The sequence below is a fragment of the Vigna angularis genome, chromosome 1 (genome assembly GCF_016808095.1).
Source record: "Vigna angularis cultivar LongXiaoDou No.4 chromosome 1, ASM1680809v1, whole genome shotgun sequence".
Lineage (NCBI taxonomy): Eukaryota > Viridiplantae > Streptophyta > Magnoliopsida > Fabales > Fabaceae > Vigna > Vigna angularis.
In genome coordinates, this window is record NC_068970.1 from 29,473,495 (window position 1) to 29,499,259 (window position 25,765).

At 35.0% G+C, this 25,765-nt stretch overlaps 1 protein-coding gene across 1 annotated transcript; it reads right to left on the reverse strand.

The window, feature by feature from the left end:
* Positions 1-585: 585 nt before the first annotated feature.
* On the reverse strand, positions 586-24,968 carry LOC108345369 (protein NAP1). The gene is made up of 24 exons (XM_017583970.2): positions 24,739-24,968; positions 23,763-24,197; positions 23,600-23,674; positions 21,902-21,982; positions 20,605-20,685; positions 20,400-20,482; positions 17,715-17,799; positions 17,363-17,488; positions 17,159-17,266; positions 15,953-15,997; positions 15,737-15,879; positions 14,862-14,994; positions 14,169-14,279; positions 10,158-10,236; positions 9,644-9,837; positions 6,984-7,129; positions 6,005-6,086; positions 5,744-5,854; positions 5,021-5,146; positions 4,818-4,957; positions 4,636-4,732; positions 2,100-3,091; positions 1,615-1,827; positions 586-1,414 (listed from the first exon to the last, which is right to left on the reverse strand). The coding sequence occupies exons 2-24, from the start codon at positions 24,180-24,182 to the stop codon at positions 916-918; spliced, it is 4,170 nt and encodes a 1,389-aa protein (XP_017439459.1). The 5' UTR covers positions 24,183-24,197; positions 24,739-24,968; the 3' UTR covers positions 586-915.
* Between the last annotated feature and the right edge of the window lie 797 nt (positions 24,969-25,765).

Sequence of the window (25,765 nt, forward strand, 5' to 3'; positions counted from 1 at the left end):
TTCAGCTGCATTCACTTCTTTTTCCCTAAGATCTTTATTAACTTCTTCCTCCATGGCCTCTATATGTGTCATGCCCATGCCTTTTCACCAATGACTTTATCCATGACACCAACACCAATGAAGTTAATTACATAACCCTGACTAAGAACATGCTCCACAGATACCAAGTCTACTTCCTCTTTCTTCGAATTGTAGATCGCGATTTTGTTGAAGACGAACTCAACACCAAGCACAGTCTTCATTTTTTGTTGATTGAAAGAGGAATCTCACAAATCAACTCCTCCCAATTTTGATTTCAACACTTATTTGAACTTCATTTTAAACGTTAACAAAACTACTTATGACCAATTTTAATTTTTGATGTTAAACATTTAACGTACATGTGTATTGGCAAAGTAGCACACAGTTAGTCACGTCAAAAAAAATTTAAGAATGTTGTTCTTGGATGAATAAATCTTACACTTTCTAAAAGAAGAGAGATGAAAATGAAACAAAATTTTAAAGAAAAACGAAATACTTCAAATTTCAGGAAGGATAAAATTCTTGAATGAGTTTTGTTGTTTCATTAACTAAAATGTACTGACGTAAGTATAAATGTACGAGTAAATATCATTACTGATTGCATTCCAAGCTACAGAAGACCTCTGCCAACAGACTTAAAGAAAGAAAGACATCAAGATTTTGCAATGAGCATTAAATAGAATGAACACCTGGTTCGGGCTAAAACAGCAGGGACTTAATATGGCATTGATTTAAACTATCCCCAGGTGACTACAAAAGGACGCTTTAATATGATATACATTTTACTAAAATTTGTGCGAAACTGCTGGATGATTTACGGTTATAGACAAAATGATCACTAGCAGAAGGTGAATAACTTACCATCTTCTGTTGGTATATATATCAAACAACTTACTACTTGTATGCTAATGGACCAGATCTAGACACTGCAAACCTAGGAAGAGGACTGGGACCAGTGCTTCCAGATGTTGAACCTTCAACAGATTTTACCCTACTACGACTGGCACTGTAATCCAAAGGCCCAGAACTACGATAGTTCCTTTGCTTGTTGTCCGTGCTCCTTAAGCTGCTAATATCAGCATCATAGAGGTGCTCCTGACTATGTGACGATGATGATCCTTTGAAGTATCCAGAATCATGGCCATAATACTGTGGTGAGTCCCCACGAGGATGCCTTAAGACAGGGGAAGCATGTGCTAGCAATACAGCAGGTGAATGACGGGGTGATGCGTTCAGTATTGCCAATGGAGTGGATTGAGTATCTGCGTAGTATTGGCCATATACTGAACGGAGAATGGCATATGGAACGTGGGTTTCCAGCGAGCTTCTTGGAAGGTAAGGTGAAATCTCGCAAAGTTGGTCCAAGAAGATAAGCTGTGCTACAAGATGAGACCTGTGCAATACCAAAATACAAAACATCTAAGATAACCGCAAAGTACAAAATGAAAGAATAATGTTTCCCAGTAGAGAACTGATGCCAAACCGCAAATGAAAATTGTGCTTTAATATATTGCAACATTACCTAGCTAATATAAATATACAGTCATTTGTGTTTCAAAAATCTTGCAACACCACACATACACACACATTTACCTGGGTGTTTCGCTCCAAGAATCCAGTATGATATCTGCAGAGAGTTTCACAAATAACTGCAATGTGGACTTAATACTTGCTTCTGCTGACATATGACTTGATAATTCAGGATCCATTCCCTCACTGGCATGTCCATTTCTTAAAGACTGCCGATGCTGATGTTCCCGTTCCAATCTAACAAACTCACTTCCGGCAATCACTGCAGAAATGCACCTGCACGATATCATGTGATTAGGGCTACACAGATACCAAAATTAGTATATTCTAACGGCAATGAATAGTTTGACTTCTAAAATATTGCCAAGTAATGGAGTCAAAATACTATGAATATAATTTCCAGTTACAACCGTGTGGAATTACTGTATGGAAGTTAATCTACTGGCATTGGACTCATGTTATAATCGTGCAAACACAAAAACACTGAAGTATTTAACACCATATTGTTTACAACTAAGTAATTTAAACCAAAACAAAACCATACCTACCTTGCCAAGCAATGGATATTGTTACTAAAACCCTCTGTGTCAACGTTAAATGCCGTGGTAGACCAAATATTAGACATCATGAATGTTGCAAATAAGTACGGTAAAAAGCCCCATGATCCATCACTTGCACCACCTACTTCCTCCAAAATAGATCTTACCCAAACTGAATCATGATCATTAACAACTCCTACAGTATTTGCCACTGTTCTCATTCTCCTGATTTCTTCCTTTTCTGGTACTCCATCAGGTAGATGCTTAACCACCCCAGCTAGCAATGAATGAATCAAGGGAGCACCTTCTTCAAGTATAGCACCAGAAGCTTCAGCTAGTAGCCGATCAAAAGCCAGTGCAAGGCCAGCCTGAACACAAAAACCAATCACAGTTTCCAGATCAACTATTTGCTTCACAGAGGCTTCTCTTTCAATTCTATCACCAGCATGCAGACTTGTAGCAACTGCTTCTAGCACATCTCGGTTTGAGCGTAGTGAAGTGTCAATGCAATTTAAAAGAGCAGCTGTGTGTTCTTTTAGCATTCTGTCTAGCCTATCTACTCCATATCCACCAAAAATACGTACAAAAGCCTGTAATTCCCTGAGGTCAGTGACTGATTCTGCAAAATATCCACCGACAGGCCTTGTACTCCTGAAGCATTTATGAATTGGAACAAACAAAATCCCAGCACCCGAAACATCCTTTATTATGTTTTCAATATACCAGTTGCATACTGTTTCGGTGGCTGATCCTGTATGTTGGTCTGTTGACTTCTCAAACAAGTGCAGAGAAGAAACTGGTCCTGAAAAGGCTTCTGAAAGCAAAACTTCCCGGATACCCTGAGTAATGTCCATGCTGATGTGTTGTTCTGCAAGATGAACAATGCTAATATGTCTCTTAATCAGTGATTCCAAAATAGTAGGCCGTTGAAGATCGTTATCAGTTTTCAGAACACCAAGCAATCTTCTTCTGAAGTTGCCAAGAATGCATTCTCTCATGTACTGCACAAACAGATTGATGTGTTAAAATAATGACAGAATGAACAATGTTGGGTTAAAAAACGGTAAAATTCGGGGGAGTGGGAGTAGATGCGTTTAAGACTTGGGTTTCATGCATCATTGTTACTTGAACAGGTGACTAATGATGTAGCTGCTGGATCCTCTAAATTGAATGGTGCATTTCGAGAGTAAAGTGCAGCATTGATAACCATTGATGAGTATAAATAACTTATAATTTTATAAAATGTTAAAACTGGGGTAAGAGATCATGAATATCTGCAAATCTAATCCTTTAATTTCCTTATTGGTGAATATCATACTCAGTTTGACCCTTAAAACAGGCATTTAAGAGGGAACAGTTTCAACCCGTGCACCTGGTTGGCCTAACCCAAGAGCTCAGAGTTTGGTTCATATTGAATAATAGAGATACAGATACCCACAAATTTAACTTTTTACAAATAAGAGCTTCTCCCGTGAGGGTCGAACCTAATCTGACCCAATATCATGCATACCCAAAAGTCTACCCCATATTAGAAGATCTAACTCCAACCAATGTCCAATCATTATTATGTAGCGTGATGCCTCTGGACAATTATTTATTTGATAATACTACTACAATCTAGATCCATGACTTGGATAGCAGGTTTCTAGGGCTCTTGGCTTAAACTTCTATTAACAAGAGTTCCAACAGAACTTTGGTAAGCAGATTTAGCTATCATTATAACAATACTTTTACATCTGAAACTCTCTGTAGGGTTCTAGACCTAAAGTTGCATTATCCACCGTTCTTGACCTCACTATTCCCCTACTGTTTTTCCTTGATGGCAACAACTGTAGGACAAAATTTCAAAGCTCGATCCCTAGGTGTGAGAGGCAGATAAAAGGTTTTCCTGAACATCATTTACTAAAATCAATATATCAACAAGGAACAACTCACGAAAATTTGACTAGATTTATGAGATTTCACAAAGAAGAATTTTTTAAGTAAACCTAATGGAAATGAGATAAATTAAATTCAGATACCTAAACAGGGATTTTCCATAAAAAAAATTCAAAAAAGAAATACCTCTCTTTCTTATGCCTACTTTAAAACATCTTTTACAACCATTATGCATGCTTTCTTATATAACCTCCATTATTCAGAAACCTTGATATTAAGCAATAAAACTAGGAAATAAACTCTTAATAGTTGTATGTTTCCATATCTAACACAATATCCAAAAAAGTAATGCACATTTCCATTTTCCATTAACAAAAGACTCACTTGTTCCTATTCCTCTCCATTCTATCACACAAATATCTTTATCATATTTTTACTGTTTTACAATCCTTTTCCTGGATTTGAATATCAATAATGACATATTTTACTGCTAGTTAATTTACACTTGACCTTGCTACACAGTTTCTTCAAAAGGGCTGAAAGTCATACCATTCAAGCATAGATTTACTGGCCAAATTTTGTTGAAATATGGCACTATTGACTGTTATCAATAGATAAGTAAATCTCATGAAGAAAAAGAGGAAGAAAAGGAAAAACCATCCCTAACCTCTCTTAGTACAAAGACATGGTTTAAAACACATATAGGCTCCATATCGTTTAAAACTGAGCACAAATTGGTCAGCCTCTGCATTGCAGCTTCTAACCTGTCATTAAAAACAGTAGACAAATTAAAAGAATACACTTATGTGGTTACTCGTACATATTTAGGACGAGATTATTATGACATACATTTTGATAGAACCATTATTTTCAGGAAAACTCTCATGGCCAGGTAAAGGAAAACCAGCAGTTCCTTTCGGAGATTTATAGGATGGAATGGAAACTCTTGCCGTCTGATTCAGATATGAAGCTGCTTGCTCTGGAAGAAGCTGATGAAATCCAAAGGTTAGTTTTCAGAAATGAAGGTAACCTTGTTAGCTAAAAGTATTTACCTGATTCTCTAAGGCACCAAATCCTCCTTCAGAGTCAAGAATATTTATTAATCCTTCCAATCCTCCCATGATAGATTCAATCAGAGATTCAACATAAAGAACAGCATCCCTGCCAATTTTTGTAACCTGCTTGCAGAAAAATTCACAGTGACCACCTTTGTTCAACATTTCCATTTCTAGCTATCATCACATATAACACCTAATGATCAATCAGGAAGTAGGAAATGGAAGTTTACATGAATATTAAGTCAATATGAGATTTCATTTTTCAAAGGCAATGGCATTATTTATACTTTGAGTTTTGACTAATGATTAGATAATAAAAAATATAGATTTGCAGTGAAATCACGATCCACAATGACTACGTAGCTTCAAACAGAACATTTCAGAATTCCTTATTCAGAATTGTATGAAGCCTTATATATGTGAGTCATCCACTTTTAACAGATCCATAAGCAACATTAACTCTATTTTTACTTTTGTAATGATAAGTTTTTTCATTCAAAAAAAGTATTAATGAAAATAAAAGATTGCATTCAGTAAATATTTGGAATATTTGAAGATCAAGTATTCAACTAATAAAAGGAAATCAACAAAATACCACCATAAAAAAGAAGAAAAATGTAACTACGAGCGTCCATCAAAATGTGCTAGTATCGGTTCACTAATTTGGTCACTACATGACTGGCTCAAGTAAAACTACTGGCAAGGATTTGTTTTTACCTCTTCTGGAACAATCGGAGATGCACACTCAGGAAAACTACTGGCAATCCCAAGCCATGCACAGCAGTGTTGAGGACGCCCTTCTGGACCAAACATGGTGTTTCTAAAAACCTATTATAGGAATATAGTTTGGATTAAAATGGAAAATAAAACCACAACTTAAATCCATACTCTAAGGTTAACGTCTTAGCATACAAACTAGGAATCATTCTATAGAAATTGAAAAAATCAATAAGGTTTGTGTGGAATATGGGCACTCACAGCTGTAAGGTGTTGGTGGTAGAAATACAACCTCCTAAGACTACCATGCTTTGAAAGCACGGATTCCAATTCATCTACACATCTGCATAAATAGAACCACAATGCCATAATTATCTCTTCAAGTTTTTTTAATTTATTATATATAAAGAAATTGTCTGGAATCTCTAACTCTTCTGTATGCTATGGCATTTGTTTTTACACACACATGGCATGTGAGTAATTGCATAATACAAGCCATAATCCAAAAACATAATACTACACAATACTACATGACAGCCCTCTAGTAAGAATATATATAAATTTTAAAAGAGAAGAGAATACATGACAAAAGATCAAGATACCCTCCAAGTACAGGAATAGGGAAGGGATCAATCCTTGTGATATGTGTTACTAATAGCCAGAGAAACTATTTGATTAACACACAATGAGGATACAAAATCAACTTAATTATGAGTAGAAAAAAAAAGTAATTCTCAGCAAAAAGATATAGCATTATGCTCCACAATAGAGTATACTAATTACAACTAAGTTAAATTCATCAGCATACACATTTACGCTAATAAAAAGTTCAGTTGTCTGTTTTGGCAGATTTAGGGTTTTCAGGAGCATAGCTTTTCGGGTCACAAAAATAGGTCACAGGCCAGAAAACATAAAAGTTTCATAGACACGGAGACCTCACAACCCACAATTTTGCACAGCTGCCATTGCAATCTCACCAAATCAGAATACTTTTGATGTTGGGCTTGCAACACAGCCAAACTCATGATTGTAAAATAATACAATCTTACACAAAAGGTGATGATATTGACACTCTACCACTGTAAATCTTGTTTTCTCTCTGTTTTTTGTTTTTTTATAAATGAGGCGGGGATGGGGGAGAAAGAGGATTTTAAAGATTCAGGCTAATAATTTGATTAATGAATAACTCAAATAAGTATCAGAATGGTGTAGTAAGGAAATTAAAATTGTGGATTCAAACCTCGACCAATTGTAAGCAGCATTCCCTTCTGACAATAATCCTTCTTTGCCAGTGGATACTGTAGCTTTCTCCAAATGCCTAATGTTTATAGATGAACGTGAAGATGTGACTATCAATAAAATTGATAGCCAATCCTTTCGAAAATCCTGAAAATAGTAATAGTAAGTGTTAAGTGTATGCTTTAAAACATTAAGTTGACTGTAACTAGAAAATGAAGAAAAAATGACAAAATAAAAATAAAAACTAGAATTTAAGGTTCTGACACTAAAACTCTAGCATGAAATGCACAAAATATACGGAATGCAATAATTCTACAAAAGTGGCAAGTGGCAACTTGGTTATGATTATTGCTTGGAAATTGGTTACTCTACCAAATGGAACAAAAACCAATATGATGCAAATGGGTACATACTATAAAATACAAGGCTGACAGTTCTATTGTAAGGTACAAGGCAAGCTTAACAGCTAAGGTATTCACACAAACTTATGGAGTGGATTACTTGGAAAGATTTGCTCCAGTTGCAAAATTGAATACAGTCAGAGTGATATTATTTGTAGCATCTAATTCAGTTTGAACTTGCAACAATTTAATGTCAAAATGTCTTCCTTCATGGAGAACTTGAAGAGATTTACATGGAAATACCCCCTCGATACAGTGGGAAATTGCTACCAACGCTGATTACAAGTTAAAAAAGGCATTGAATAGATTGAAACAATCACCATGAGTGTGGTTTTTGAAGATTTACTAGAGTTATCATAGGTTTGGGCTTCAAACAAAGTCAAGTAGACCACACTCTTTTTGTTAAACACATTGAGTCAGGGGGAGTGACAATGTTACTGGTGCATGTGGATGATATTACAATGGCAAGTGATGATGAAGAGGAGCAAACACTGTTAGGCCAACATCTAGCCAAGGAATTTGAAATTAAAACCTTGGGAAAGTTGAAGTATTTTTTGGGGATCGAAGTGGCCTATTCTAAAAAGGATATTTACATATCCCAACCGAAATACATTACTGATTTGCTGAAAGAAAGGTAAGATAGCTTACAAGCTTGCAAATACACAACTTAAGACTGAAAATATGATAAAAAGGCTTAAGAAATTTAGTATCTCCTGGCTAATCTTTGTTATTTATTTATACAAGAAAATGACATCTAGAACACCAAAAGGTACAAGAAAAAGGCTATATCTATGTAATTAATGCTAATAAGTAAACAGCTCATAGGTACAGCCTAATTAGCAGTTTTCCAACACAACTACTAACTACCTATACTTAATACCTATTCTAACAAGACAAATTCATCCAAATCTGAAGTTGGGAAATGTAGAAGATACAGCAATTGACAACGAAACGTACCAAAGATTAGTTAGCAGACTCTTATTTGTCTCACACTAATATTGCGTTTGTTGTGAGTCTAGTCAACTAGTTCATGCACCAACCAAAGGAGATTCACTTGCAAACTGAGCTAAGAATTGTGCAATACTTGAAAGAAACCCTAGGCAAGGGAATTATGTTCAAACGGAATGGGATGTAGGTCTTGAAGTATATACAAAATTTGGCAGGGTCACTTATGGATAAGAGGTCAACTCCGGGATATTGCACTTTCCTTGGTGGGGATCTTTTAACTTGGAAGAGAAAAAAATAAAGTGTGGTGACTAGATCTAGTGCTGAAGAAGAGTTTAGAGCAACAGCACAAAGTATCTATGAACTGCTATGGTTGAAAATCATCTTGACAGACTTGGAAATAAAGCAGGATGAACCAACGAGACTTTCTTCTGATAACAAATCCATTATTAGCATAGCCTATAACCCCGTGCAACATGATAGAACCATATACAGTGAAGTTGACAGGCATTTTATCAAAGAAAAATTAGACAGTGGTCTGATCTGCACTCCATATATCTCCTCACAAGACAACCTACCAGATCTTCTAACCAAGGGGCTGAATAGCAACAGCTTTAAATGGATTGTTTCCAAGCTAGGAATGAAAAATACCTATTCACCAGCTTGGGGGGAAGTATCAGCGACCACATTTATTATTTCCTTATTTAGCATACTACAAGTGAATGTGGGAAGTATCCCTGAATCCTAGAGATCCAGCTATATCCCTGAATTATAGGGATTTGATTAAATAAGTCCTGCTATTGGATTTCCTAAATTAGCTTTGCACAATGACTGATGTATTCTTTGCACAAATGTATGAAATCAATTTATTCTACCCTAGTCTCTGAGAATTAATAACTAAATGCAAGAATATTTACATAGATGACTGTAAAGCTGATAGGTTTCTACTCAAGAAACCTCAACAGACAGCCACACACGCACTCCAGATCACACACCAAACACAAAGAATAGCCTTTCTTGTATTATCAGGGACAAGAAACAATGTACAGAGAACCAATGAGAGCTTAACCTCCCCCACAGGATTAACAATTCCTGTTAGACACAACACTAACCAAAAGTCCTCTAAAAGACTATACAATTGTTATTTATACATTCTTATTCCCGCTTCTCCTAACTGCTAAGGCGGTTAGGCAATTAATGTTTCTTTCTTCTCTCGTACACTCTTAACCTCCTAACAAAAGCACTACAGTCCAAAAAGCATATACATCGCACAAGTAAGATATTAGAAAATGGCCAGTACAGATGTCCCACATACCGACAGGTCACAAGTGATAGCAGATATATTTTCACCCTGTGGTTTGGGCAAGTTTTCAAGGTGGTGAACAATCTGCTGAAAAAGTCCTTTTAGGCTAGCATCAATATCAAGAGCCACCATTCCGGGGGTGCCAAGTAAAAACCGGATCCTTCCAGCACAAGATGAAAGATATGATAATGAGTAACCTCGAATTGCTGCACTCAAAATGAAACAACATTTAACAACCAAAATATCCATTAAAAAATAAGTTAAAGAGAAAAGAAATGCTAGTGAAGCATCAACTTGTTAACAGGCCAATGAATGCATCTACTTGCATAGGAATAGAGGAATGCCATATTAATACACTTCATAATAATATTAGGGTATAGAAGAAAATTAGCAATTAATATACCTCAAATAGGGCTACTCCTGTATAGGACAAAAAGATACACGTACTTGTTTCTTTTATAAAGAATCAGAGATAGTACATATTCCCTAATGCAGGATAAGTTAGAACACATAAAGCTAATCTAACCTGCAATGTATTTGCGTACCAAACAACATAAATGATCCATTCCATCTAACAGAAATCCAATTGTTGGGTCATTTGGATCCTGAAAACATGATCATGAAATTTCAAGTCAACCACCTTATCAATAGATTCAAACTATATGCTAAAAGAAAACTACAGATAAGAGTTTGTCACCCAATGACAGCCCTTTAATAAACTCGCAAATTAAGGCATTTTTCAAACTATTTACCAACACGTCTATTACAAATAGATGACATTTTTCACATGCTGCAGTCCCTATATCAAATTTGACTCTTTCCCCGTACTGTCCTTTTCAATCCACACAAGGACGGATAGTCAAAAAGCATGGAGAATTTTCTATGCAACTATGTACAGATGTAGATTATGTAAAGTTTGATGTTGATTGGAGATTTACCAATAGGTAAGTGTCTGGGTGGTAATATGGTAACATGCAAGAGTGAGAAGAAAAATATGATTGTATGGACTAGAGCAAAGGTAGAATATTGTGCAATGACGCAAAGGATTTCTGAACTTTTATAGGTAAAAATTATACTTGATGATATCAAGATTAAGTGTGAAGCCCTTTTGCAACAATAAGTCCACCATCAATATTGCACACAATCCAACTCAACATGACAGGACAAAAAATAGTGATAAACTAGCATTTCATCAAAGAAAAATTACATACTATTCTCATAGTTACTACGTAAGTCCCTTTGGCTTTAGTTGGAAAATGTACTGACCAAAAGACTTCCTACATGGCACTTACAAGATCTTACATGTAAGTTGGAAATAATTCTTAGAAAGTTTGTTTTAAGTCTCACTCTACCTCACAAAATCGACTTATAAGATAAGGTTTGTACTCACTTATGTACTATAATTTGGTCACACATCTTTAGTCAATACAGGATCTCAAATACACTCCCTCATGTCAAGAATTGGACATCTCTAATGTGGGACAAGATATTTGTAGATAGTTTGGTAGCGACCAGATAATGGGTGTCACAATATACCCAACAAACCTTGTTAGGATACACTCCAATACCATCTTAGAAAAGTGAACTTAAAGTGGAACTTAACCTCACAAAATTAGCTAGTAAGATGATGTTTACTCCCACTTACGTACTATAATTTGGTCACATCTCTAACCAATGCAAATGTCAAATACACCCTCTCATGTCATGAATTGGACATCTCTAGCATGAGACAAGATATTTGTAGATAGTTAGGTAGTGGCTCACAGTGAGTAGCACAATATGCCCAACAAACCTTGTTAAGATAAACTCTAGTACCATCTTAAGAAGTGAACTTTAAGTCTAACCACAAAATCAACTTATAAGGTGAGATATACATCCACTTATGTTAGAGCTGTCAAAATGGGTCGCAACCCGCGAGCCAACCCGGCCCACCACGGGTTTGAGCCGGGTTGGGTTAGAAAAAATTGTATTTTTTTTATGCGGGTCAGATTTCAACCTGACTCGTTTAAACCCGGCTCATGCGGGTTGAACCCGTGATGGGCCGGGTTGGCCCACCAATCCACCTACCTAATTTTATTTTATTAAAATTTAATTTTAATTTTATAAAAAAATATTTATTATTTTGTTTTTGCTTGAAAAAATTATTTAAGTTTCTTATTTTCAAAATTAATTAAACACCCATGTTGGAAGTGAAATTTGTTTAGATTTGTATTATAGAAAGTTTGTAATTTTTTTTTTATTTAAAAAAAAATTGTAATTAAGTGAGCCAGTAAGCCAACCCGTTTACCCACCAACCCGTGGTGGGTCGAGTCAGGTTCGAATTTTTCTGGCTCTCTAATAAATGAGCCGGGTTGGGTTGGCTCACTAAGTGACCAACCCGTGGTGGGCCGGGTCGGGTCGGGTCGGGTGACCCGTTTTGACAGCTCTAACTTATGTATTAGAATTTGGTCATATCTTTAGTCGATGTGAAATCTCCAAAAATAATAAATATCCATACCTTGACTTGAGAATGAGTACTAAAATTCTATATTTTCCTTATTCGTATAGATTTAGTTATCTGAGTTCTTGCAATTAGGTTAATTTTATTGATCCCATATTTTCTATAATATGTCTAGATTTGTAGTCTAAACTTCCTAGGAACGACATTTATTCTTAAGGCAATACATATTATACCCTAACATTGCAAAATTCGAAAAATTCATATTTCACTTACCTCACAATTCAAGTTTCAAGTGTTGGGTCAATGGTATTAGTCTTGATTTTGGTTCATCCACATATGTCCAACACAAAAATTTACCTAGATTTCCACATATGTCCAACAAAAAAAATTCACCTAGATTTCCATCATCTGATCTTTGATGAGAGGGGTGTATCAATATTTTAGGTCTCACATATGTCCAACACAAAAATTTACCTAGATTTCCACATATGTCCAACAAAAAAAATTCACCTAGATTTCCATCATCTGATCTTTGATGAGAGGGGTGTATCAATATTTTAGGTCTCACATCTGCAACAATTGGGGCAAAAATAGTCCGAGTAATGTTGGGGCAATACACAGCCCCCTATTGAAAACGCCCACAAGGACAAAATACCGACAAAAATCATGTGGGCGAAGGTCAACCCATGGGCCATCTTTCCAACATGAAAAATATCAATTTGTTTAAAATATACTTTTAGACCTTCGGCTCAGGCTGGCCTGTTAGAACCTTTTGCCTAAGTCGACCCTCAGCCTGAACCCGCCTGTCTCGACCTTTGGCCTAGATCGGCCAATCTAATCTTTGGTTCAAGCCAAATCATCTCAACTTTCGGCCTAGACTGACCAATCCTGCTGATCTTCAGTCCGGGACAGTCCTTCTAGACCTTTGGCCTAGGTAGGCCTATATCGACCTTTACCTCGAGGTAGGCTATCTTGACATTCAACTCAAGTCAGGCTCTCTTAACCTTCGGCCCAAGTTGTCCCCTCTTGACCTTCAAGCTAGATCGACCTATCACAACCTTCAACTTGGATAGAGCAATCTTGACCTTCCGCTTGGCCAATCAATTTGACTTTCGACCTGCCCATCTCGATCTTCATCCCAGGTAGGCATGTCTCAAACTTTGGACTAGGTCAGCCTGCCTTAACCTTCAACTCAGGGTAGGCCATCTCAACCTTTGGTTCAGGCTGACCTATCTCAGCCTTTAGTCCGAACCGACCCGTCTCAACATTAAGCTCAAACCTGCCTTTCTTGACCTTCGACTCGAAATGGCCAATATCATTCTTCGGTCCAAGCTAGCTTGTCTCAACCTTCAATCCGAACCGGCCAATCCCAATCTTTGATCCGTGCTAGCCAATCTCGACCTTTGACCCGGATCGACAAATCTCATTCTTCGATCCGAGCCAACCCATCTCGACCTTCGGCTTGGATTGGCCAACCATAACCTTCGACCAGCATCGATCTATTCGACCTTTTGCCCAATCTGGCCCATCTCGGTCTTCATCCCTAAGTGACTCATTTTGACCTTCCTGACCCATCTCGGCCCTTGCTGACCCGTCGTGACCTTCAGCCCAGGATGGCCTGTCTCAACCTCCTCCCTTAGTCAACCTGTCTCAACCTTCAGACAAAACTTTTGCCTAGGCCGAGTGGATTCATCCTTTGGTTCGAGCCGACTCTGCTTGAATTTCGGTCAGGGTAGACTCAGGTTGAGCTTCAAGCCTAGACGGCTCACCCCAACCTTTGACCCAAGCTGAAGGTGTTATTTTAAAGAATTAATTAAAGTCTTGTAGTAGGACCAAGCCCACCCTAACCCGAGGCTAGGGCTTTTTTATGGCCTCCTCATTTGTTGATCCTATAAAAGGGGGCTTATTCAAGGATGGGTTAGGGCTAGGCCATGGGTTAAATTAACACATCTAGCCCTTATGCTAGCTTTTGAGATTACGTTAGATATGAGTCCAATTCTAATAGTTTTAGACAGCCCGTGTTTTGTAATTTGCTTAGAAAAGAGCATTAGTTTGATTAAAAGCAAGGAAATAAAAGCATAAGAAATAAAAGCTTACTATGTCCACTGGTACCACTCGAGTAGTTTTAGATCTTGATGATGCAACTCCTACATGTTGGAAATACCATATCACTTCACATTGAGCTAAAGCCAAGGCAGAAAACACCATCTGCATCAAAAATAAAATCCTCTCAAACAGATTGTTTTAAGAAGGTTAAGATACATGAAATACTAAAACAAAACTACATAGCTATTTACAAATCTAAAGACAAGTTCAGTAATATGATTAAATTCCCTGGACATGAGTTTAATGTAAATTTAACATACCAGTCCACCAAAGACTAATCTAGAAATGTATATGAAAAAGCCTGTTAATTTAACATACTAATAACCTAACACTAACTTCTAAGTGTCTACATATGTATACCAACCAGCTAGAAATTACACATACAAATAACTTGTAGACCATTTTTGAAAATACTATCCACTGGGTTGATAAGTAATTAAATTGTTTCACAATAACCACTCCTTTTAACTGGTTGAGTAACTAAAAGTATTTTTCTACAGCTCCTTTTTGTAATTCTTCTAACGATCTCTTAATGATATGAATCCATAAAATAGATGTAATAATATGCATTTGCGTAAAATCGAATCAACAAAAATTACAAGCAAAACAATACCAAAAGTTTCAGCAACAAGTGTCAAAGAACCACCATTTTTTTCATGGGTCAAAATGCCAAAAGAAATACACCTGAATGTTGGGAGCCAACAGACTGGGCTGATCAGTAAAAAACAGCACCATTCTCCCAATCTCTTGTTTCAATAAAATTCTCCTTTCACGATGAATAGCATCACAAGATAATATTGCTTGCTCATGCACTTCACTGAAAATGTCAAAAAGTTTTGCGATTTGCACTGTCAGTTGTAATAGTGAGGATGCATCAACCTTAGAAAATGACAAGAAAACACCGAGAAAAGAATAACAAATATCCATATAGAAAAGTAGAAGAGTTGCAAGAGTGATTTTCACATAACAAATAACTACACAGAAAGTTTTCCATAAAATATAGACAAATAGTTTATTCTCTATTTGTCTCCTTGAATCTAGAATGCCATCATTTAGTTCAGTTCTTTTAAGTGATCCACTTCTTGCCAAATTAGAAAAATAAAAGTACTTCCAAATCTATAGAGGCTACAAAAATCATTGAATCCCGTAAAATGAAACACCCAAGTGTGAAATCTTAAACTTCCCTAATCCTAACAACAAAATAAGCAATCCAAGAACCTAAAAATGAAAATTTTCATCAAATTCTTAATGAGAGCAATTATCAAAATGGTAAAGGATTTAGTGATACCACAAAATTTGCTCCCTGCTATTATATTAAATTTCAAGTGCATCAAATAATCAAGGCATGTCCAATAACTGGACAATAATTAATAAGTACCAAGTGTTTCGAAGGCATAACTATTTTCAGACTTATTCTAAGACAACATAGAATTCAGTCACCTAATCACTGAAAAAAGTAACCTGGAATAATGATGGAGTCATGGACAACTCAAAATTTGACTACCTTGATATCTCATTCCCTCTGACACAATAAATTTAAAAAAGAATTTTGTGGGTACCTTATCATTTTTTCAACCTGTTTTGCAACATTATACTCCAAATCTGCCTCTTTTTGCTTTGTGCGCCCAGATTTTGCCATCTTCTTAGACTCCAATATTCGAGGAAGAACGTACAACTGGTAATCCTCATGCAGAAGTATGTACTGTGTATTGATTTTCATATTGTCAACTACTGTAGCTAAGGACACTATTCCAAAGTCAATGAGAAAAAATTACCTCATCTCTGAATAATGTGAGGACTAAATTCTCCTTCAATACAACCTGAAATACCAAAGCCAAACAAAACTAAGGAAGCAAACTTAGAATAACTAAAACCCGCACTACTTCAGTATAAAACCTTATTGTAATTATGACAACATTTGGATGATTATTAGTAAGTGAAGAGTGTCCTTTTTATCTGAAATAAAACCATATCTCAACCCTTTGCATGGCTTACCAAGAAGTTGACTTAACACCAAATAACAGCACATTGATATTATCTAATGAAGCACAGATGAGATACTCTATACCCTTCTTATCAAAAATCCTTCCCCAATTGCCTGACCACAGAAGAGAACACAATGTTTTTCATGTGTCTTTTAAGGAAGGCTGTGTCAAGAGTTGCATAACCTCAGCCTTAACCAACCAAGCTATCTAAGGACTGGGAATTAGAAGTAACCCCAGGATCTTCAAATACAATAAATGTTGCATGTGCAATGCAATTACAAGTCAAAAGGAAAAGGTTACCAGACTGTGAGAATGACTGGGACTTGCTCACTACCTTACAATCTGCTTTTCCTGATTTTCACCTTGAGGTCAAGGTGAAAGTTTTGGCTTGCAGTATTGTTAGAAGACCTAAAATTAAGCATGTCTATTTTAAATAGAGAACTAATGGACCAGAAGAAAACTAAGGCCAGTAGTAAAGAGAGGAGGGTTTGTTATAGTTAATTGAGAGAGTTCCTAAATGTCCCGAGAGGGTGAGAGAATTACGTTATTTAAGGCTGAGAATTGTTAGACAGTTAGGAGAGTCCAGAGTCTCTCTAAAGGATACACATTCTTATAACCCTTCAGACTACTCTTACTTTGAGTACAGAACTGGGACTTTATTCTTCATTCAATAAGAGATTCCAAGCTACCTCCACATTATTTTATTCAGACTTCAGTATCAATACCACATGGATAAAGAGAACATAAAGGCAAAAGAAATAGGACCACAGATGGTTCAGATGGGTCCATTTTGTAAAATCATAATCTGCTTCTAATATTAACGTACATGCTAACACTGCAATAAGGCTTTCTTGTTTAGAAGGTAATCAGTTCAAATCTCAATAATTATATAAACATGGTGGTATTTTTGCCCCAGTAAAAGCAAACAATTCAGTACACTGTATGTTGCAAAATCAAATAGAAACTTTGCAATGTAGGTATGAAGCATGAGTATACCAAAGCAATATCAATGCTAGTGACACGACGCAGTTCATCAGGGCAGACTAGATACCCAAATAGTACCCATTCTCGATATGCAGTTACATTTGCTAGATCTTGTGCTCTCTGCAGAGTTGAATGAAAAGAGAGCATTAGTATAATTAAATTTATCAATTTAAGAAGTCGATATCAATATGGTTCACTAACAAAAATTTACAATACCAGTGGATGAGCAGAATTTGTGAGTATGTCTGGATACCGAGGATGATATGGACTTAAAAATCCCTCATTTCTAAGTTTTCTTGTGTCTGTTGATAGAAATATAATAGGACCCACAGCTTCCAACACCTGTAAATAAGATATCAAAATTTTATAATTTGGACCCAAGTCAACCTCACAAAATGCAGCTCCTAAAATGTACAAAGGCTGAAGAAAATAAATTGAACTTAATCATGCAAAGACAGAATCACAGAAAATAAATAGTTAGAAGACCAGAAAACATAATCGTCTTCTTTACCATATGCAGTTGACAATTATTTGTATAATATTCATATTAGGAAAGGATGAAATTAACCTCTCCAATACGAGGGCTCACAAAATTTAGGTCTTCCTGTAAGCCTTTTGGCGGTGGATCATAAGAGTCAATGAACTGAAGCAAACTGTAAAGTAGAGAAAGAAACATGTTACAACTAAAATACTGAACATTTATTTGCTATAAAAAAAATGGGTGAAATGGGAAAGGAAAAAATAAATTAAAGAACTTCATCTGAAAACTGGTGCAATATTCATTTCATTATTCTTTATCGATTCCACCCCCAAGGGATACTTTTGCCAATTTAGCCCCTCAATTAATATCAGTTCATGATTTATTTTTTGGACAATGGCATGAGTATATATAAGAGTTCCTTTTGAATTGGTCTTCAAAATGCCAAATGCAGGCTGATGGATGCAAAATTGCTTCAGAGGAATTAGTTTGATTTCCCTTTCTCCTTCATTGTTGGGAATTGGCTGCCTGCATATCGTTTTCACCTTGAGGACAAGGTGACTTTTTGAGGGGGATATTGATAGGTTCAATAAACGTCAAGGTAGTTAGAACAGCTGCAACTATATCTGAACTACAAATAGTTATATGAGAATTACTGAAGGGACCTTTTGGAGAGAAGTAAATAAAATGGATAGTTGGAGAGCGAGGTTCTCTTGAACAACCTCTGATTGTAAGTGCGTATTGCTGAATTCTTTCTATCCCTTAAGTCCATCACTACTACACTGGTATTGGACTGGATTTAGAGTTGGCAATAAAATTCAAGATTATTTCTTTCCTTCTTATTCGAGAATCAGTTCTATAAAAATACAAGGAGAAACAACAAATTGGTATACCCTATGTGCTTTGATAACAAATTCAATTAGCACATGCCAAAGCGAAAAATTCTTCTCATGAAGTTTTTATGAGATTTGATGAGAGAATGTGGCAGAAGCAACCATCGGATTCTTACAAGATGAACTATTAAACAAGAAAAAGTTGTGATTGGACTAGAGTTGCAAAAGATGGGTTTGCTTGATTTATGGTGGAAACCACAAAAAATTAATTCTGGATTAGAGAGCTCAGATTACCATGTTCAGAGAAATGAAAACTTTTATATTATTGAATTGAGAAAATATACATTGCCCCCAAACCTTTGAAAACTTTTATATTATTGAAATTGAGAAAATATCCATCGCCCCCAAACCTTTCGATTACAAAAGATTTATTTATACTACAAAATAGTTACAAGATGGTTATGATTGACTAACAAAACAATTATATTAACTAAACAAGTTTGTTAAAATTATTTAACTAAAGCAAATATACTACCGAGTGTTCATTTGCCTATAGTTAATACTAACAATTATTCAATAAAGAAATTGTACACTCACACATGCTAATAACAGAAGAATGGCAACAGGAGAAGACGGGTACAAGTTAGACAATACCCATCCCCATCCTCATACCAGAAGTAAAAACTTATATACATTCCATCCCTGATAACAACAAGTATGAAACTTATGTCTCATCCTCATCCTTGTTCGGTAATAGTATAGTTGTACTCACACCCATACCCGCTGCAATATTTATTAGGCTTAGTAAATACCAAATCTCTTATAAATTTGGGTACTTTCAATTTAGTCCCTATTAAATTTTTTTTATCTATTGAGTACTCAAAATGTTTATCGCATCACTGACATTTGATTTTTCCATTAATTGGGTAACGTAGTTGTTATCTTGCTTACTTGTATCTATGTGTTACAAATGTGAGATTTTGTGATTAATATAAACCGATATTGAAGTTAATGCAAAACGACAAATAACTTTTATTACTTTAAATGAAAACAAGTTGGATAACGAGATCATGCTCCTCAATGGCTTCCATGTCATCACCTACAACGTCAAAAGACCGTCGTCATCACCAACATTGATGTAGGTGACAATGACAGCCCCTTACTATCCAACACATTTTCAATAAAAGCAATAAAAGTCATTTGTCATTTACATTAAACGTAATATCATTTTATATTAACCACAAAACCTCATATTTTCAACTACCTGGAAACAAGTAAGCAATATGATGGGATAAGTAACAATCACATCACTCACTAAACAAAAAATTAAACAGCAGGGACTCAATTGAAAATACCCAAATTTATAAGAGACCTAAAAATTAATTAAGTCTATCCATTAAATAACTCTTTTACAAAAGAAAAAAATTAAAGGAAAGGAAATATGATATTGTCAAGAACTCAATGTTATAAAAGAACAGACATTCTCTTCTCCTCAATGTCAAATAACAATGAAGAAACTATAATTGCATAAATCTAAAAATAGGGTACCAAATAAACTAAGGGTGTCTAAGTAATTTAAAACAAGACAAGGAAAGATATACCCGGTTTAAAAGTCAAGCATTACCCATACCCATGTCTGGTCAATCCCAGTATTCTCCATCAACATTGGGATGGGTTCAAACAATATCCACATGTACAAGTTTATTTGTCAGCCCTAACCCCAAGCCAAGTGTACATAATTGCATATGCCAAATGGCTATCAGCATTTGTCTTAAACATTTTTTATGCATCTCTATTAATGAAAGAAAAGTGGATAAATTTTCTTAAAAGTTGAATTATACAATATGGTAGGTCCATATGCGCAAGTAAACATCCATCCCTATCTACTACTTTTTTACAAGAAATAGACAATAATTCAAGAAAACTTATAAAAATTTCTTACCGATGATAAAAGTCACAATCTCGCTCATTTCTTGACATTGCATGTAGAAGGTTATAGGTTTGTAGCAACATTTTCCTTGGCATCTGCTATGAGAGAATTGGTTTAGATAATTACTCTCATATATAGTTGACCAAAAAAGTCATTTCAATAACAAAAGCTTTTCATAAGTAAAAAAATCAAGAAATTTGAGGGCAAAACAACTTGCCTTCTCAGAGAAAAGGTTAACCCGCACAAAGGAACAGAAGAGATCCATAAATGCATGTAGTATAAGAGAATTCTGATGGGGCTGCAAAACACTGTGAAGTTATTAGAGATATACACAAATTACTAACTTATTATTTATTAGTTTATTTCTAACATTACAACATATATTAAAACCATTTGAATGAGCAATGATTTTACATGAATAAGCTAAAAAGGGGCAAAGATAAACTTATGATGCCTCATTTCCTATTCTGTATTTGATGCATGGCACGTCAATTTCAAAATCTTTCATAGAAGTTGAAAGACTTTTCAAGAAATTTGATGAGACGCAATTCTTTTATCATACCAACTGATAAGCACCCAAGCCCTAGGGATAACCCAACCTAAAAATATAGTTAAGGAAGGGGTGATGAAACAATTAATACTTCACCAATCATCTAAAACTACTTGATGTGAGACCTAGACATTCAAAACTACCCGATGCCTCAGCAACTCCCTATACGACACTTCACTCAAGGGCACTTAAGGGTGCCACTTATGAGCCAACATAGGTCATCACAGATTTGAGTCAGGTTGGATTGAAAAGAATTTTTTTTTAATATTGGTCAAAATGAATGGCTAACTTAACTAATGGGTTAATCAAGTTCGAGTTGGTTTAGAGGTAGGTTGACTCGTAACTCATTTCTAGATGAATTTTGAATCCCCTTGCTCAACTTAAACTAAGATAAATAGGTGAGTTGAGTCAACTATGACAAATCATCTTGATTGTACATAGGTAAGTTGAGCCAACCCACATTAATTGGACTGTAATAAATATATAAATAAGTTGAAGAACAAAATGTGCTTAAGTAAATCAACACAACTAAGCCAACTAAACCATAAAGTGAGCTAAATTGAGTTGATCCATTTTTAGCTTAACTCATGGTGAGCTAAGTGTTTGAGCTGAGTTGACTCACTTTGACATACTTAACTCAACTTCTTTGTTGGTCAAAACCTTCCATGGGTAGTCCTTTTCAAGACATCAACCAACTTTAATAAAAATTGATAAGCACTTGGGTACCCACCCTTAAAATTTTAAAAAGGGATAGCAAAACACTTAAATATTCCACCTAACTTTCCATACTACTCAATCTAGAAACAACCCCACAACATCCAAATCCCTGTCACTAACACTGGTATTCATCAATGACGAAAGCTTTTGCACTCAAAACTCACATAGAGAGAGTAATAGCCATATATCATATAATGTTATATGTAAAACCCACTTTTGAGATCCTTGCAACAATATTCAGACTCACCAACAAAGTAATTACTGTACTGCTTAGATCCAATATAAGTCGCAAAGCTTGTTCCCGAAACACCATCAAATCAAGAAGTAGCTGCACACACAACAAAAAGAATCATTACTTTATCAGTTCAGGTAACATGAATTGAAAATCTCAAAGATATGGCATAAACAAGCAAGGCTAGTTGACATAAAATGTCCCATTCAAAATAATTGTTGAACAAAATCATAAATCATGAGGATAATGAAACAAATAACATCTCATTAAAGCCAGTGATAGCAGGAGAATGCAGAAGCAGCTCCATTTTTATATAACTTACATTTTTCCGATGATGTGCATACAAAGGCTAATTGCAAGAGCACATAAACGATAGAATGATCAAATAAAACAATAAATGCAAAGCACATAATAAAGATGAAATGGACCTTTTTCTAAACAACTTTTGATGTTCTGTTCATCAATGACAATGTAAATTGTCTTGATGCATAGTGCACCAATGATGCAAATCCTTGTTTGTTTTAAATGAAATCAGAACAGTTAGAATATTAAGACACTCTAAGTTAAAATCAAATATGTTTTTATTCCCGTAATAATAGTGTTTTCTGGTTTTAGTACATAAATTTTGTTAGAGTTTGTGTCCCCATAAACAATCAGGGACTGAAAGTAAAATTTTATATATTTGCAAAATAAAACTATAATTACAGGGACTAAAAACAAAAAAGTGAGATATTTGCAAGTACAAGACTATTACTCTAAACGCCATGAAAAGTAACGGGGTATCAACATCCTATTTTTCTTACTTTCTTTTCCTTATTAATATGCTAGATAAAACTTGGATGCAACAACTTATGTATTGTTTGTGCTAAGTTATTCTCCAATCATAAAGGGATTTCATCTTGACTGTCCACACAATAATAAATTCCATCAAATGTCAATGTGTATTACTAAGAAAAAATTACAATTAGAGAACAGTACCCCTGGTATTGCATCTAAGATTTGTCCTAATACGTCAATTGTTGTAAATAGTAGATTATTTGGATAAAAATATTCTCTATATCTCCATAGTGATTAAGAAAAAACATCTACAGAATATTCCTATTCATTTCAGCATATTTTTGTTTCCTTATTTTAAAAGTTTTGATTATTATAAATATAGATGATGAGAATGTAATTGGTGTAATTGTTATCAATCAAATAATTTGTTTATTTTCTTACATAGTTCAAGTCTAGTATTGTAGTATTATAAGATAAATTTAATCTTAAGTATCTTTTACCATACTCTACATGTCAAATAGAGTGGACCTCAAACTAAAGTTAGGTCTCACTTAATTCAAATTTGCATTTAACTGCACGGTCCAACTACATGAGTAGGACATCATTTGTGTCATCATTCACCTAATCTCCCAAATCCAATATTAGTGACTTGTGACGTGTGATTCTATATTGTCTTTGCAGATACCCCACTTTCGTTCTTGAAGTTTACAGCTGTGATGTTCAAAATGCTAACATGTTGACAAGGAAAGAAGAGAAAGAAGAAAAGATAGGTGTAGAGGTAGAGATAGCATCACGACCATTACCCCCATTAATGTTTTTGTAACAAAGACTGACAATAGAGACCAAAATCAACACTTTTAAAATTATAGGGACAGAAACCCATAAAAGTTTTATGTAAGGAACAAATGCTACTAAACAAAAGTATCACAATATTACCTGCACCCAGGGTTCCAGGCTCTGTAAATGAAGCTCTGCGTTATCTTGCAATGAGTCCCAAGCAGTCTTATCTATCTGCATCCATTTTCTTCCCAAATGATGAAATTAGCAGAGGCCATCATCAATATTCAAAATATAAAGAATATCAGACATCACTTCTTACACGTTCAAGTTGCAATTTGCTGAAGTGTTCCGGAAATTTCTTAGAGAGCAAGACACAGATTCTAGGATGGTTGGGGAACACGCTAGCTTTCCAAAATCCTTCTGAAAATACATGGTTGATTGGATCTGGATAATCCAAAAGTTGATTTAACCTATACATCTTAGCCATTAAACCTTCGGCAACCTCAGTGAGTTGGACAACCCACTGCATGTTAATACCCTTGTGTGATTGGGATGGAGTTGAGCCCTGAGACTGTCCATCATGATACATATTTCTAGAGTTACTTGACGACAACGGAGAAGTCATTTCCCTTCCAAGATAATCCGTCCATCTTGATGGTCCATCCCAGTCCCTTGATCTTGCAGCAGTAGGTGATAAAGAAGAATCCTGGTTCGATAACTTTTGCCTCGACTTTGCCATGAACAAATAAGCAGTCTGCATATCAAGTTTTCCACAAATCAAGCTTGTGTATAAATTAACCACCAACTAAACTCTTGAGCTTCCCTAACTTTACTATCACAATTCCATTATATTTCAATTTTCGTATTCAAGTAAAACCACTCCAAGTTCAAATTGATTACCACAAAAAGAACTTCTAACAAATATTCTCAACTCTGAATCCTAAAATCTTCAAAAAAAATAACACATGTGTTCTGCTTACTAACGTATATAAAATAAGCAAAGAAAGAATGAGCTAACAATCATCAACACAGTCAATTTCTGCGCACACACGAGTAGCTAGTCAAGTAAATTAGCGAATTGTAAGCATGAATTTGCAGTTTAAGCAAGATATTAAAAGAGAGCTAAAACCTAATTCCACTTTTAGCGGTGATGAGCTAAGTAGCAGAGTAACCAAACATAAAAAAGCAAATGTAACACCAAATCTGACATTGTGAATAAAACTGCACAACGAAGAACAGAAGAAACACTTCTTTGCACTGAACCAAATTCAAAACAGACAGAGAAAGAAGCTCACAGTCGAAGCAGACAAAGAAAGAGAAGAGCGTTGAAGAATGGGAGAGTGTCAGATCTGAGAGTGTGTGGTTCGTGCAAATTGGAATAGAATTGAATATGAATAATGAAATGCCAGATGAGAATGGTGTGGTGGCAATGCAAGTGCGGGAGCTGGCTGCACTGCACTTTCAGCGTGGATATAGTGTTTACCTTCCTTTCCTTCTTTTCTAATTATAAATAATTATAATTTTATTTAAATACCAAAAAGCAAGATCCGCCGTTTTTCTTTTCTTTTTCAGATTAGTTCTGACTCCTATTTCTTAGCTTTCACTTCTTCACGACGTGCTTGGACGTATGCTCCGCGTCCTTACTCTCTCCGTAGACTTTCCAAATACATAAAAATAAATAAAGATTGAGAGTTAATTTCACTGTAAATTAAAACTAGTTTATCTCAAATCCAAATATGTTAAAAGATTATATAAAGAATTTATAAAAATCAATAAAAAATTAATTTTACCTAAGAGAAACTTCTGAAATTCTTATCCATAGCTGAATAGAGAATTCAGACATTAATTTGAAAAGTTAATGGAACTTCCTGTATTTGATTATTTTCTTTATTTTCTTTTTGAATCCATATTGATTAGATATTTTTTATTTAAAGTCCAGTTAAGAAGTATGTCAAGTTAATTAATTGAGAAATGTCATAAATTTAATGTTTTCTAATATATATTATTTTACACACTCTACTTTTTAATAAGAATCTTTTATTCATACTAGTAAGATTTTTCATTAATCATTCTTTCATCTCTCTTCATTATCTATGACAATTAATTAACACACTTCTCCTTATAACTATTTTGATTTGGCTGTATATCTTTTTACAATGGTTTTTTCTAATTTGTACATTATTTTTTATCTATTTTATTCTCATCAATATAACCCATTGTATTAATGAAAAAAAATACATACAATAAATAATAACTATTCTCAATAATTCTACAAATATAACATTTATTTTATAATAATTATTAATTTAATAATTACTATAA

What these genes read in the sequence shown, in the direction of transcription:
- LOC108345369 (XM_017583970.2), bottom strand. Translation starts at nt 24,182, where the DNA reads ATGGCAAAGTCGAGGCAAAAGTTATCGAACCAGGATTCTTCTTTATCA. An exon ending in TGTTGGCTCCCAACATTCAG is followed by an intron (nt 14,280 to 14,861) that starts GTGTATTTCTTT and finishes TTTTTGATGCAG; the next exon opens with ATGGTGTTTTCTGCCTTGGC. An exon ending in TTGGTGCCTTAGAGAATCAG is followed by an intron (nt 4,958 to 5,020) that starts GTAAATACTTTT and finishes GGATTTCATCAG; the next exon opens with CTTCTTCCAGAGCAAGCAGC.